Raw genomic sequence first — 15,685 nt, 5'->3', positions numbered from 1 at the left:
AAGAAGTTTCCACTCCCTCGAATGGGAGTGTCCGTCGTTGATGCAGATGCAGAGGAGGTGTCGGTGAAAGTTCTCTCCTGCTGGTCAGAGCCGCTTTGATGTGGACAAGGGCTTTCCTTCCTCTGACCCACGGGACAGTTTTCACAGAGCCGTCTAGGGTGAGATATTACTTAGCTTAACTAAAGTCCAGGTGACTCAGAGGCCGTGCTCCTGATACAGACACTAGACTTGGCTTTTTTTTTTTTTTTTTTTTAAGAAACAGTGGCGTGCATGTGCCGCCGGAGGCCAGATTTGTGTGTCATGTTACACGGGACGTATTCCTCAACTGCATGACTGTATCAGTGGCTACTGAGTTATCTGTCAGTTGTTCGCCAGTTAGCATATTTATTTGTATTTTCTCAACAGATGTTAAGGTACAACTGTGTTTTTCTCAATGGTATCTAAAAACCATAGTACTTAATTCCAACAGTTGTGAAGATGTCTCTTAATTGTGTGAAGAATTGGTGTCGTCATCATTTCAGCTGATTTTCTTCTGTACAAGATCTGACTTGACTGCTTCACCTCATTGGACTCATCCACCAGTCTCAACTCTGCCCCTAAACACAGCTAGCTCCTTCAAAGTACTGTTCTTCGTGGCGTATGGTTATCTAATGAAGACACCTCATTCAAACAAAATCTGCCTTTGGAAAATTTAATATATTTTAAATTATTTTAAAAGAAATGCAACATCTTATCCTTGGCTTTCTTACTAGGTGCTTTGTGGAGGCCTGTGTATCATGATAAAACGTGTTGAAAAAGCAGAGGAGTCTCTCCTCTGCTGCCTTTGTTGCTGAAAGAAAAACATTTCAAGATGAGAGGCTTTCATCGAAGGAAAGAAAGTTAAAAGCTTTTGGCTTGCCGTTTCATTTTTTCCATTAAGGAAAAAAAAAAACCCCACCTTTTAAAACTAGTGAGTACAACAAGACAGCTGGGAATGGATTGGGCAAAATTAAGTTTTGTGGTTATCTTGAAATATCATGTACAGTGTAGTCTGAGAGGCTCTGGGCCGCCTCCTTGAGCCCCTCACCCCACACCCCCAGCCATTAGCTTCAGACTTTGCTTTTGTCCTTTGGCAGCGAGGCCTATGTGTGTGATGCACATAACCAACTTCTCCCTTTTGATAATATAAGAATTGGACACCTTTATAAAGAACAGCCTCCAAAGAAAGTTGATTCTCTGATATCAGGGACGGAGGAGGCTTTCTCATATAAATGCAAGTTGAACAAGTCAGCGTCTGTATAATTGGCTAAGGAAAGAGGAGTCACTTGTAACACAACAAGCAAGCTGCTTTATTTTTGTTGTGCAGAGCACTGTCACACACGCAGCACAGATGCTCGCAGGTAAACTGCAGTACATTTAGATTAAATAGGAAGAGTCTCAGTCCTTCCAGCACTTGCAGGTTTAGAGTCAGGCTTAGTCTTATGTGCCCTGGGTTAAACAAGCCAGTGTTGAATGACCTCTGGCCCCAATAGCATCATTTAAAATGAATGTTTTCGCTACTGTCCACACCACAATTGGGAACCTGCTAGCCACTCCTCTACTTCAAAAGGAGAAATAAAAAGGCCAGTTTTAAAGTAAGAAAGAAGATTGAGTCCACTTTATAAGAGTATAATAGTTGGGGCCAGAAATCCATTAACACCTATTTAAAGTAGCGCCACAGGTTAGATGTACAAACTTAACTCTGAAGATGTTCTTTTTACCTTGAGTTGGAAGACACTTGGACTGTATTAGATTTGAAAGCCTGATATTCCAAATGGGGTAGCCCATTTCCTATCACCCAGGCAACTGAAGAGTAAAAGCCTTAAGGCTAAAAAGGTTTTACTTTCCCCCCCCCCCTTATAAAACACAAATGGGCAGTGCAGTGAGAGAGCTGTACCTTAAAACTGCTTTGTACATCCCTGCTCCAACCAGCCACAAACACGGTACTTTGGGTACACGTCTGCCCACCCATGCCTGGAACAATTTTCCGAAAGGGAGGGTGACTGTGTCCCCTGCTCTCCAGTCACTGCTGGGCCTGAGAATAGGCAGCAAGTGGTCCTCAGCATCTAGGCTTCTGTGACAATCAGGTCTCTGGTGACTTGAAAGGCGGCAATGAGGGAACTCAGCTGTATCTTCTCATTGGTGCCAACAGAAAGTCTGTACCTAAAAGAAATCAAACAAAAGGTAAGAAGAGAGAATATCACAACAGCTGCCTTTTGAAGAGAACAACAGCAGTCAGACTGAAAGTTGGCCAGAGAAGGATTGGAAAGAGGTGAGAGAAGTTCATTCTGGGCAGCAATCTCGTGCATGTCCCCTAATGTTTTTGTTGCCTCAAACACGCCTTTATAAATTTGATTCAAACTGGGGGCGGGGGGGGGGGAATATTAAAAAAAAAATTGTTCCCAGTAGCAGTGTTCTGAACTTAACTTTGTTCAAGCTCTACACAGATATGCAAAATTTATGTGATTAGGCATTATTTCTTCACCTGCAAAATGCATCGAGAGGAATTATAATTAAGATTCCCTTCCTCGTAATTCACTGGGAAGTTTGGCTGCCGTCCGTATCTGTGGTTCTGTGGTCAACAGAGCAAGACACTGGTATTTCATCTTGCCACCTTTCAAGTGCCCAGCCATTGAAAGCAAAGTCATGCTACTCACAGTGTAGTGATAAGAAGTGACCTAATTGGTACGTGTGAAAGCCAACGACGGCAAATTAGTTGGCTTACGTGGACATCTATTTTGAACCTAGTGCTTTTGTCTACTTAAATGATAGCTGCCAGCTTCACTGGGGGCTAATAACTGTGTTTACTGAAGCAGGCAAAGTGGAAAATTGAGTTTATGTTTACTTTCCCTGTAATATGCTTTCGTATGCCAGAAGGCCTTAATAACAGCTGGATAGCTGGCCGTCCCCAAATGACCTAGATGTCTGAACTGAAGCAGGCTTCCCAAATAACAAGAGCATGTCTGGAACCAAGGTGGACCAGGCGTCTGAGGTCGAAGGAGAGGCCTTTATCTCAAATGCGTAACCGAGTTGTACCTGTCTTTGTGTTTATCCACGTTCTTCACATAAGCAGCTCACACCCTTCCCTGTGCTTCGTTCAATAATTCAATTCCAGCAAAAACTAACTCTACTGTATATGAATGATTTAGACAAAACAGTTGAAACCAAGCAAGGAGAAACAAAAAACTCACAATGGGGAAAAAGGAGGAAAAGAATTAAAACTGGGAAATAAATACTCACTCAATGTCTGCCATTTTGGTCAATAAATGTATTCGAACTGAAGATGGAAAGTCAACTGGGGGAAAAACAAATGAGTGGGGTCCGTCATTACCTACTATATATAAAAAAAAAAAAATCACAGAAGTATGAGTTTCCACATCAGATACGTAAGACTAACCTCTTGAGGCCACAGATCTCAAGATACCACACCTCTAGGAGGTAAAAATTGCATAGGTTTTCATAGTTTTTATTCATTTTAGTCTTCATAGGGTAGCCAAAAAGAAAAATGAGCAGGTTCCAGAGTGATCATAAGATGGAAGAGCCATCCACACTGCCCTGTCAGCACTGGGCCGCTCTGTAAGTTACTGTGAAAGCGAAGTTCTCACTTGCTGTCCCAATTTTTTTTTTTGTTTTTGTTTTGCGGTACGCGGGCCTCTTACTGCCGTGGCCTCTCCCGCTGCGGAGCACAGGCTCCGGACGCGCAGGCTCAGCGGCCATGGCTCATGGGCCCAGCCGCTCCGCGGCATGTGGGATCTTCCCGGACCGGGGCACGAACCCGTGTCCCCTGCATTGGCAGGCGGACTCTCAACCACTGCACCACCAGGGAAGCCCTGCTGTCCCAATTTTAAAAACAAACATAACCACTGTAAAGCAATTATACTCCAATAAAGATGTTAAAAAACAAAAAACATAAATAATTGATTTTTCAAAGTCGATTCATGCTCAGCATCCACAAAGTGCAGAGCTGAGCCTAAGCCAACCATGTTCTTGGGCAGAATTTCACATGCCAGCCAGCCAGGGAGAGGCCTGGAAAGGCACTGGCGGAACAGTGTTCATGGACCCAAGTGTCTGCAGGTGGCTGCTGGACAGGCAGAGCTGCTCCACAGGCTGAAGAGCACATCACTTAGAGCTCAAAGACACACTCGTGTCTGGTTCTCCCCCAAAAGGGCCAACTGGATTGGTCTGGGGTGATTCACATGTGCTCTCAAGGTAGAGAAGTAATTCTCTGTACAGGACATACGACCAAGTGTGGAACTAAAGATGGTTTAGTTGAGGCTGCTTTGGTTTTGTGAAGCTAGATCTTCCTCCTCCTTTCTTTTTGGGGAAAATAGCCTTTTAGAAATACAAACTCCAATATACCACTGTAAAATACAGACCCTTGGAGGAAATAAGTTAGCCTTTAGGAGTTTCTTTCCTGTTTTTCCCCAGCATTCTAGGAGTCAAAAGAGTATCTGGGGGGCTTCCTTGGTAGCGCAGTGATTAAGAATCCACCTGCCAATGTAGGGGACACAGGTTCGAGCCCTGGTCCGGGAAGATCCCACACGCTGCAAAGCAACTAAGCCCGTGCGCCACAACTACTGGGCCTGTGTGCTACAACTACACGCACCTAGAGCCCATGCTCTTGCAACAAGAGAAGCCACCGCAATGAGAAGCCCGTGCACCGCAACGAAGAGTAGCCCCCACTGGCCACAACTAGAGAAAGCCCGCGCACAGCAATGAAGACCCAATACAGCCAAGAATAAAATAAATAAAATGAATTTATGAAAAAAAAAAGTATTTTTGGAACAAGGTTTTAAAAGCAAGACACAGACACACAGATATTGGGTTGGCCAAAAAGTTTATTCGGTTAGTGAATACGTTCAACAAAGTTCTTCGCGAAAATTAAAAATGTGTCTTTTAGTTTTATTTAAACCCGAATGAACTTTTTGGCCAACCCAATAAAAAAACTAAATAGCCAAACAAAACTGAAAATGAGGGGCCGGGTTTACACCTCTTCATTCCTGTTTCTGTTTCCAAAACGAAGCGTCACGTTCCCTCTCCAGCCACCCTCAACCCCAACGCATGCCACCTTCTGCATAGCTTCTGAACTGCGGAAGAACCTAGGTTACCTCTGTGCACGAACAGGTGTATCTCTGTCAGGATGTCATGTAATGCCAACCCCTTTAGAGTTTTCAACTCCATGATATCTAGAGAGGAGCAGTTAAGGCAAAGGAACAAATTCCACAACAAACACTGCAGAGAATGACTTGAAAGTAGGGCTTTTCATGCCAATACAGCTGTTTCCTTCAATCTGAAGTTGCACGTGTTGGACCCCAGTTCTTATTCTTCTGTTTTCATCTCCATTAAGGGAGATGAAAGATATCTCTGTCTAGTAGAGAACAGAACCAAATGCATTGCCCAAAAGGCTTTCCATCACTACAGCTAGATTTTAATTTCATAGCAAAACAAGAGTAACACTAACAGCTTGAAAATGACTGCACCTTCCACCCAAGGTCTAAGTGCTTCCCTCCCACGTGAGAGTTAAGCTGCTTCAAGCCATACCCAGCTCAGGGCCCTTCAGGAACAACTTGGGGCATGAAAGACAAGTACCCATCCCCCCCGCAGACATCTTGCTCCCATGACAAGCTGAAAGGTGTCCCGTGCAGCCGCTTGTCTTTTGCCAGTAGGGTGTAGGTGCTGCCTGCAGCCTGAGCTTGTGAGGCCACGTTCAGGCCTGGGGCATCTAATGCACTGACTGAAGGACAAGAGAAAGGATACTCCTGTAGGCCGTGGTGAAGTCTTGATTCAACATCCAGTCCAGAATGTTGGCGATGTCTGACTTGAGTGGGTGCCCTGTGCAGGTGTAGACGGTCTCCTCTGTCACCTTCCCAAAGGCCATGTTGGTGCTCTGGGCAGACAGGGGGAGAGTCACCACGGCTGCTGCAGCCACTGAGCTGCAGGAGGGTCAGGAGGAAACTGCGGAGGCAGCAATGCGGGTGGGCACGGGAGAGCTCGAGCCCTGTACTTTTTACACTGCTAAGAGCTGGCCGCATCAGAGGAGGCCACTGCTTGTCGGCTACGTTACTTTGCAGAGTCCTTCCCTACCTTTCCCTTATTTGCAACAAATTATTCTTTCAATTAATCAAAACACAAAGGTGGGCGTACATCTATGACATACTATGAGATGTCTTACCAGTTCCAGATTTCTGAATTAACACATCGGTCATGCTGTTGCTTATGTCTTTCTTGAAAAAGTATTCTGAAGCGCCAACTCGAGATGTGCTAGGAGCGGTGCCCTACCTGCAAGATGTTCAGAGCCCTTCGCATGTCTCCACTGGAAAGAGTTACGAGCGCTTTCATCCCGTCTTCACTTACGTCAACTCTGCAAGGAAACAGGCAGGAGGGATATAGAGGCCCTGAGAGCACAAATGCTCCCCGAGGGGACAAGATGGACTGTGAAGATCAAGGCTTTGAAACAATGAAAGAGAAAAAAGGGAAGGACGGAGTCAACAATACTCTCCTGATTTACAGGCTCCAGAACTTGCTCTGGCTACTGGGACGTGGGCCTCACGTGAGTAGTCACAGCCCAGTCCAAGTCTAGCAAGACCATCATTGGGGGCCAAGCATTGCTGTGTTGAGCAGGTAGCTTTGAATTCTGTTCTCTGGAGAGGAGAGGGTGCTGGCGAGATCTGCGCTCGCAGAGCCCAAGCACCTGTCGAGTCAGCAGCAGCTCGGGCTGGCTACTTGCTCGGCATCTGATCATGCAGAATGTGATGTCTCAGGACCTTCCCTGCTAGTTGAGAAAGGCCACAGGCTTCTTAACGGGAGGGACCTGGCAGCGCGCAGTTTCCAAAGACAAAGAGTAGGAGGAAAGTGGGACCGCTTCTAGGGGAGGATGATGGACTCCAGTAAGGAACCAAATGACCTTTATGAAGAATGTGAGCTACCAGGGCGGCCGACAGACAGTGAGGTTTACCCTGTGCCAGGCTCTCCCGAGTTGCTTACAAACGTTATCGCCTTCAGACGTAGCAGTAGCTGCCTTACATGACACCCAGTTCCCAAGGCCCCCCTTTCCCTGCTTTTCAACATACTTACTTCTCTTCTTCTGCGACATGTTCCAGGCGGGGAACCATGAGGTCAGGGGTCAGGGGGCCGAATCGGAATCTTGTACACCGGGACTGCAAGGCGGGGATGATCTTTGACAGACAGTTACAGATGAGGCAAAATCTGGTATTTTCAGTAAATTTCTCAATCACTGGCAAGGGAAAAGAGAACCACCTCACGTCCATCCTGATTCTTCAAGGGACCCAGAAACCCTGAACTTTCCTATGGTCACGTGAAGCGGGGAATCAAGAATGCAAACAAGTGGGAAAGCTACTGCAGCGAGAGAGGGTGAGCCTGGAGACCAACCACTCTCTCCCCAGAGCTGATGCACACGTCACGTCCACGGGACTGGACAAAATGCTTCCTTTTCCGTGACTGGCTGTGATCCCGGCACTCTTGCCGTTCCATTCCACTAAGATATGAAATCCAGTACGCCTGCCCTTTTGCATAAAAGCCTATTTGGCAAACGGATGATGTGCCACCTTCTACTGGGCGGGGGAGGGGGGTGGCTTTTTGCAGACTTTCCAGTGGACCTTGTCTCGAACCCTTAGAGCATTCGAGAAAGCATTAACCCAAATTCAGAGATGCCTATGACACCAGTTTCATCCTGTAGGTACCAACGTTCTCACGCTGGGATCTGCCCAGACTGACTCTACAGAATAAGATGCTGAAGAAAGGTGGCCAAAGCCTCTAGGACCAGAAGATATTCTGTCCTCCTCCTCCGCTTCTTAAACATGGGCTGCAATCCACCCCTCCCCAGAATTCCTAAAGATCGTCTTCTCTCCTAGCTGTCTACCGCAGAATCTTAATGAGAGAGATTAAGAATGTCCTTGCAAAGAAATTAACTGCACCTTTAAGACCAACAAATCACAGTATACTCTCCTTTCCTGGCCCAATCATTCTCCTGGCAAGTAGGGAAGTCATGTCGGCTTTCTGAGTGCAACTAAATTTCCAGTGTTATTTTCCTGGCTATATTGTATCTAACGGTACCAACAGCAGAAAGACCTATCTAGCAGTTTAGAAATGAAAGACTTCCCATTCCCTCCCATCAAACAGTACAAATTCCCAACCCTGAAATTGAACCCAGCGGAAAAGTAGGATGAAACACCAGTGTCTGGTCATACCTAAAAGTCCCCAAAAGGCTAATGTCTTTACGCTCTTAAAAGGGGTAACCACCGGTATAGAGATTTTTGTCTAGGTCATCAGGTGGGATACACAGTGAAAGGTATCTAGAGATTTCGCTGGGCCAGAAGATGAATGAAAATTGAAAAGAAGCCACATCCTATCTCATGTCCAAAGTTGCTAACTCTCCTTCCAAAGCATTCCTCAGCCATACACACCGTACACGGCTGTGCTCCTTACCTCTCCGCAAGGCGTTCTGGGCGTCCTGAGTCATGGCATCAGCTTCATCCAAGATCACTAGTTTAAAGCCTTTCCTAGGAAAACAATTGGTACCACCTAAAAAGCCTTCTTCAATCTCCCTTTGACTTCCAGGCCCAAACCTACACCTTCACATCTGTGCCATCAGGCCCTGGCTCATGAAGTTCATTTCTCCTAGAACTCTGACCAAAGCAGACATCTGTGGTCAAAGCGCATGGAGGTCTAATTTCTGTATTTGTGTTAGATTATGTCCTCTGGAACCTTCATCTTTCTTCCACCCAGTAGCCTCTTATTCTATTCTAGTGCTGCTTTTTCCGCTTTTTCTTTTTTTACCACCATCCTAGTTATCCACCCTGATCTCAATTCATTTTTTGTTTAAATTCAAACTAGCTCCTCCAGTCTTATGATGTAATGAAATTAATGCTTCCCCAGAGAACTTGCTAATATAGATTTAGATAATATTTTGTTTTAATATTTGCATTTTAATATGTCTTACCACCATTCCTGTACTTTATCTCTCTTTCATGACTGCTTTTGACAAAGCCTTTTTCTTTTCCCCTTACTTTTACAAACTGGCAAAGGAGAGGATTTAAGAAATTAAACTCTATCACCTCACTGATCAAAATCTTTAGGGAGAGAAATTATGCAAAGAATTCTTACTTAAATATTGTCCTTGTGCTAGCAAAGCTCAGGATTGGTCCCCGAACGATATCTATTCCTCGGTCATCTGAAGCATTCAGCTAAATGTGAAAGAGAGAAGCCAAAATAAATAGAAAACGTGTTGGTGTGCTAGCTGTGAATTAATGTACCTTTTCATCAATCCTGTCATTAAAAATAAGATGACAATTATATTTAAAACTTACAACTCACTAGATCATTCCATTATACCCTGAAAGGCCAATCAACGTGTGTGTGTGTTTCCTCCCCCTTCTGAGGACAAAATCACTGACGTGCTCCGGGGGATAATTAACTGGTCTGCTCACAGTGAACAGCGCCTCTGGCACGAGCAGAATGATGCTAATTTTAGCTACCACAACCCAGAGCAACCCAGAAGTTACCAAGTCTTTAATACAATGAAGTAAGAACACTGGTGGCAGCAAGGTTCTATAATACAAAAGCAAGTTAAACAGTTTTTTTCTTACAATAGACAATATTTAGAATTTCGTAAGCTAAGTTTATCGCTCGAGTCCTAGTAGTAAACAGATGGCATACTCAAATTCAGTAATTTGAAGAGAATTAAATGAAGAGATAGTTTAAAAGGTGCCCGTGAGGTGTGAGGAAACCACAAGGGCTATGCAATACCTCAAGGCCTACTGGGGCCCATTATCACCCCCAAGTCTTAAGGGGTTGGTGGGGGAGTGGCACTGGCGGGGTGTGTGGGGGGGAAAGGCTGCGTGCTGTGCCCTGCGGGTGGGGAAGCTGTTGGCCTGTGGTGACCCCCCAGGGCAGGACCAGGCATCCTTCTCCCTTCCCCAACCCCTTCCAGGCCCCTGCTGGCCAAACCTAACCAGGAGCCAGAGGGCAAGAGAGCTCGCAGTCGACACAGCTCAGCCTTCCGGGGCGGGGCAAGAAGAGCATGGAGCAACATGCAGAAGGGATCTGGGGGCACATGGGAGACAGCCATCAACCGAGCAACCACTGAGGATTTGGGTAAAAGTTGGCAACAGCAAAGAAAGACACCTAGTCCTACCACTGCCCTTTAGCTTATACCAGTCCAGGCAAAAATGTCAATTATAGAAAAAAAGTGAATTAAAACATCTTATGTCTCCTTCTTTCCCAACCACCAGCAGGGCAACTAACTTGTAAAGTAAAACAAAACTAGCAGACCTAAAAGTAAGAGGCTGGAGTCGTTCGAGAGTAACAATAAACCTCCCATTTACCTCCAAGACCATGGAGCCAAATTCCTTATCTTTGTACAGCTGTTTAGCACAGGCCAGGATGGTGGATGTCTTTCCCGTCCCTGGAGGACCATAGAGAAGGAGGTGCGGCAGGCGGTCCTCACTGATAAACTTCTGAACTGAAGGTCAGGGGGAGAAAGAGAGAGGCCATCAGTCTCTGGGAGTTGCCTCATTCACTGCAGGCCCGAGTTGGGCTGAAGGTACTTCAACCATATGTTCAAATCTGGGTCAGATGCAGGAATGAAAAATCTGAAGGACTCAACTCTTAAAGCCACATCCCATAAAGCTCAATCAGATCCTTCAAAATTATTACTCAGTAGAGACAACATTCCTAAGAAGTGTATCCAGGTCCTTCGACTAGGATACCAGCTGCTGACACATGGATACATACTGGTACTCAAGATGTCCTGATGAGAAATGAGATCATCCAGTGTCTGTGGCCGGTATTTTTCAACCCTGAAATACAATTTAGCATTGATTACAACATATATAAAGGCAAGAACATTTTGTTATGTGCAAAAGAATCCTTTCATATCCTAACTAAAAGAGAAAGAGATACAAAACCCTTTAACAGTGGTTCTCAACTGGGGCCATTCTGTCCTCCAGTGAACTCTTGATAATATCTGGAGACATTTTCCACTGTCAAAGCTGAGTGGGGGGTACTACTGGCATCTAGCGGATAGGCACCAGGGATGCTGTTAAACATGCTGCAATGCACAGGACAACACCGATGCCCTCCCGCGACACCCCACATACCTGGCCCAAATATCAATAGTGCTGAAAAACTGCTCTCATTTCATCTTTCCAGCTGTCTGCCCATAATCTCAACCTGGATGGGCACCTAAGTTAATCCAAAATTGAACTCATATCCAAATATAAATTAACAGATGAATGGATAAATAAATGGTGGTATAGCCACACAAGGGAACGTTATTTGGCAATAAAAGGAAATCAGTTACTGATATAAGAAGCCAGTAACGGGACATCCCTGGTGGTCCAGTGGGTAAGACTCTGCACTCCCAATGCAGGGGGCCCAGGTTCGATCCCTGGCTGGGGAATTAGATCCCGCGTGCATGCTGTAACTAAGAGTTCGAATGCCGCAATGAAAGATCCCACATGCCGCAACGAAGATCCTGTGTGCCACAACTAAGACCTGGTGCAGCCAAAATAAATAAATAAAAATTTATTTTAAAAAAAGAAGAAGCCAGTCACAAAAGGCCACGTATCATATGACTCCATTTATATGAAATATCCAGAATAAACAAATTCATAAGAGACAGAAAGTAGATTAGTGGTTGCCACGGGCTGAGGAAGGGGGGAATGGGGAGTTGCCAATGGGTACGGGGTTTCCATTTGGGATGATGAAAAATTTTGGAACTAGATAGTGGGATGGTTACATAACATTCTGAATGTATTTAATGCCACTGAATTGTACATTTTAAAATGGTTACAACTGTGAATTGTATGTTATGTATTTTTATTACGATAACAATAAACTGAAAAGAAACAACTTGGAGTTTTCTGAAATCAAGTCAAATCCATTCAGTCTTTAAACCATCACTAAGACACAGTTGTGAAAGTAGGATGGTTAAGAGTGCAAGCTCTGAATCTGGACCAGCTGGGTTCAAATACAAACTTATTTTCCAACTCTGGACCTCAGGCAAGTCATTTAACCTTTTGGTAAAACTGGAATAACAGTACCTTCTTCCTAGTGTCTTTGTAAAATTCAAAGATCTAATAGGGTGCCTGCTAATCTAATAGAAAGTCACTTAAATAAAAGTTAACTAGGGAGCGTTGTTACCATCATCATCGTATTATTCTAGTTTAGAATCTGACCAATAATCGTACCGAGAGAAGAGAATATTTTGGCAAGAGAGAAGAATATTTTGCCACGGAGGTCAATGTAGTGTCAGAAGACACGAGATCGAACCCCTGTGCCGATCGAACTCTGGGGCGGCGGCGCGAGGACGGGGTGGGGACCTGCCACTTGCCCACTCCGGCCACCACCTCCCCGCGCGGCCGACCCCCTTCCCCGCGGCTGCCGGGCCTCCTCCTACCAGGGCAGGTTTCTGATCTTGCCCCCCTCAGGCTGCTGCTGCTTGTGCGCTGAGGTCTCCATGACAGGGTGACGGAGGTCGCTGGGTCCGGTGGGCTTGTCGCCTCCCCCAGGTGCCTGCACCGCGACCAGTCAAGACGTGACCCCGAGACCCACGTACTTACAGTTCGCGCGCAAACGCAACTCTCGCGAGGTTTAGCTGCTGGCTTCCGACTTCCTCCCCCGGTCCCGCCCCCTCCCCGTTGCTAAGGCCTCTGTTGCCTGGTTACCGGGAGGCCCTGGCCGTCAGCCTCTTTCCAACTCCGCCGTTCTAGCCGGGGCTGCCCTCTCTCTGGTGCGGCTTGGGCGTCCCGAGCCCAGCGAGCGCGGGAGCAGGAGAGGCAAGGCCACCCCTTACAGTTCTTGAATACAGTTGCCGTATGAAAAAAGGCTCCAAATACTTTTCTGGCCCCAAAGCTGGAAGGTGAGTACTTCAAATTGAAAAACAATTCCAAGCACAACTCCAACTCCAATCCGTCTCCCAAATCCATTTCCTTCACCCAACAAAATTTACAGAACCGACCGACCTCTAGAAACAACTCCAGAGCGAAAACAAATAAGTAAGTAACTTCCATTTAGGTTAATATGTGTAACTGGAAAAGGCTAGTTAGTAAGCATAGAGGACAGGCTGCCTCTGATCTCAAGCTACTGAGGAGAATCGTTATCAAAATGTTAGCATTTTTTTCTGAGGTGAGGGGATTATGGACCACTTTTGTTTTCTTCTATTTTGCTGGTCTGTATTCCCAGCAATGAGTATGTATTACATCCATAATAAAGTTTTTTTTAGTTTCGTTTTTTGTTCTTTTGCGGTACTCGGGCCTCTCACTATTGTGGCCTCTCCCGTTGCGGAGCGCAGGCTCCGGACGCGCAGGCTCAGCGGCCATGGCTCACGGGCCCAGCCGCTCCGCGGCATGTGGGATCTTCCCGGATCGGGGCACGAACCCGTGTCCCCTGCATCGGCAGGCGGACTCTCAACCACTGCGCCACCAGGGAAGTCCTGTTTTTTGTTTTTTAACATGCTGAGAAAGGCAACAACCCTGGGTGAAGATGAGGCTGGACCTGGATCAGAAGTGTTGTGATTCAGAAGTAGCTGCTCCTTGCATCTTATTACATGACCGTCGCCTGTTTTAGGAGCAGAGTAGAGGGACAGAGGACAAATACATGATGGCAGTTATGGCTTCACCCTCGCCCCTGCCTGGGGAGTCAGAAGAAGGGGGTCAGATGGGGCTTGTGATATGACAGTGCCCCTGCTCTCTACTTCCTCCTGACACTGGTTGTGCAGGTCGCTAGGGTACCACTGTTCCCGCTCAGCTTTGGGCAGGTTACTTCTCTCCTCGTGCAACCATATCTCCTCCAAGATGGCTGTGAGGATTAGATGAAATAACATAGGTAAAGCATCTGATATATTCCACCCGCCTCTCTCTCTCTTCTAGAAAGCTCTTCACCCATCCTGTTCCTGTCACAAATGTTTCCTCTCAAACAAAACCTAAAGAATTGGCTGGTGTGACTATGCCGGGGAGGGTTAATTTTATGTGTCAACCTGACTGGGCCAAGTGATGCTTGGAGAGCTTGTAAGCATCATTTTGGGGGAGCGTCTCTGAAGGTGTTTCTGGAAGAGATTGGCATCTGAAATGGGAGAATGAGTAGAGCAGATAACCCCCATCAAGGCAGGTGGGTGTGATCCGATCCACTGGGGTCCTGAATAGAACAAAAAAGGCAGAGGGAAGGTGAATTTGCTCTTGTTTCGCGCTGGGACATCCATCCTTTCCTGCCCCCCGGACATTGGCGTTCTTGATCCTCAGGCCTTTGGACCAGCTTTCCTGGGTCTTCAGCTTGCAGACAGCAAATCTTGGGACTTCTTGGCCTCCATAATCATGTGAGTCAATTCCTATGATATCTATGTTATATAAATATCTATATACAAATATGAATATATCTAAAATATATTTTAAATAAAAATATAGTATATATAATGTATAGTGATATATTAATATTTATTGTATGGTGTATAATATAAAAATATTTTAAAATCTACATAAATATAATACATAGTATAAATATAAATTATATTTAAATATACTTGTATTATAACATAAGTATAAATATAATATATATATGTAAATACTATTGGTTCTGTTTCTCTGGAGAACCTTACTATAAAAACCATAAACTGGGCTTTATTCAACTGCCATGGTAAGAGCCATGCTGCTAAGGGGCTTTTGCATTAGAAACATGATGTCACCACCTCCTTGAGATGGAAGATGCAAAACAAAACTTGATCAAGTTCTCATAAAACTGTGTGCACTTGCTGTCCAGTTTGCCTGGAGTGCAAAATTCTTCTGTGTGACATTCTATCTTATATTTATGAGGTCATCTATTGTGTGCCCCCCCAGTGGATTGTAAGCTCATTTGATTTCCTCACCACTGTACTCCTGGTGCCTGGAACAGTGCCCGTCTCAAAGGAAGCACTCAATTTATAATTGTTTGATGAAGGAATGAATGAATGCTAATAGCTAATGTTCATTAGGCAGTTACTATGGGCCAGACAGTGTTCTAAGTGCTTTTACATTCTGTATGCGTATTCAGTTGTTGCCATGAACCCAGGCCACTATCATTACCGGCCCCATTTCATAGGTATGCTAAGTAACTTGCCCGTGTTCTGACTTGGTGTAAGAGGCAGAACTGGATCTCACCAAGATGGTGTGATTCTATAGCCCAAGCTCTTAGCCACTCTGGTGGTGGCTGGTGTGGTCGCTGGACCAGCAGTGGCAGCATCTCCTGGAAACTTGTTAGAAATGCTCATTATTCTTCCCCCCACCCCAAAACCACTGAATCTGAAGCTCTAGGGGTGGGCCCAGCTCTCCGTGTTGTAACAAGCCCTCTAGGGGATTCTGATGCGCTCAAGCTTGAAAACCACCGCCTTATATTCTACTGCTTCTTAGTCTTCGAGCTCCTCAGGACTTCACTTTCTAAGAAAAAGAATGGGTACTAAAATGAGTTTTCTGGAAAAACAAAGGTGTCCTAGTAAGTGTTATTTGTGTGTGGTTTTGCTTCTGTTTTGCTATTAACTGAAGGTATAGTTCTTTAGGCAACTTAATATCTCTTTGGACCTCAGTATTGGCATTCGTAAAATGGGTGGGGCTGAACTAGAGAGAGGGTTAATATTAAAAGCACCAGAGGATTTTTTAAAGTTCCAGTGCCAGAAGTCCAG

At 45.4% G+C, this 15,685-nt stretch overlaps 1 protein-coding gene and 1 non-coding gene across 3 annotated transcripts; one reads left to right on the top strand and one right to left on the bottom strand.

Moving 5' to 3' along the window:
- Nucleotides 1-233: 233 nt before the first annotated feature.
- On the bottom strand, nucleotides 234-12,623 carry RFC5 (replication factor C subunit 5). Of its 2 annotated transcripts, XR_003793434.1 has the most exons (12): nucleotides 12,437-12,623; nucleotides 10,771-10,835; nucleotides 10,362-10,498; nucleotides 9,142-9,221; nucleotides 8,464-8,537; nucleotides 7,093-7,252; nucleotides 6,298-6,379; nucleotides 5,776-5,905; nucleotides 5,127-5,204; nucleotides 3,259-3,313; nucleotides 1,916-2,181; nucleotides 234-829 (listed from the first exon to the last, which is right to left on the bottom strand). XR_003793434.1 is itself a non-coding variant. In XM_029222403.1 (11 exons), exons 1-11 carry the CDS (start codon nucleotides 12,496-12,498, stop codon nucleotides 2,085-2,087), a joined length of 1,020 nt encoding a protein of 339 aa, XP_029078236.1. In that variant the 5' UTR covers nucleotides 12,499-12,623; the 3' UTR covers nucleotides 234-2,084. The 2 variants fall into 2 exon arrangements, 1 of the variants encoding a protein (XP_029078236.1); XM_029222403.1 differs by having other exon boundaries at nucleotides 234-2,181.
- TRNAG-CCC lies at nucleotides 11,365-11,437 on the top strand. Its single transcript has one exon. It is a non-coding gene; the product is annotated as a tRNA-Gly (tRNA).
- Nucleotides 12,624-15,685: the final 3,062 nt, after the last annotated feature.

The sequence above is a fragment of the Monodon monoceros genome, unplaced genomic scaffold (genome assembly GCF_005190385.1).
Source record: "Monodon monoceros isolate NGI ecotype Baffin Bay Population unplaced genomic scaffold, NGI_Narwhal_1 Super_Scaffold_1, whole genome shotgun sequence".
Lineage (NCBI taxonomy): Eukaryota > Metazoa > Chordata > Mammalia > Artiodactyla > Monodontidae > Monodon > Monodon monoceros.
The sequence above is the reverse complement of the archived record's forward strand: the minus strand, read 5'-3'. Positions and strand labels throughout refer to the sequence as shown.

Excerpts from the sequence above, each read along its gene's own strand:
- RFC5 (XM_029222403.1), bottom strand. The coding sequence starts at position 12,498 with ATGGAGACCTCAGCGCACAAGCAGCAGCAGCCTGAGGGGGGCAAGATC. Across the intron at positions 9,222-10,361 it reads TTGGCTCCATGGTCTTGGAG|CTGAATGCTTCAGATGACCG; the intron begins GTAAATGGGAGG and ends TTTCACATTTAG. Across the intron at positions 6,380-7,092 it reads CATGTCGCAGAAGAAGAGAA|AGTTGACGTAAGTGAAGACG; the intron begins GTAAGTATGTTG and ends GTTTCCTTGCAG.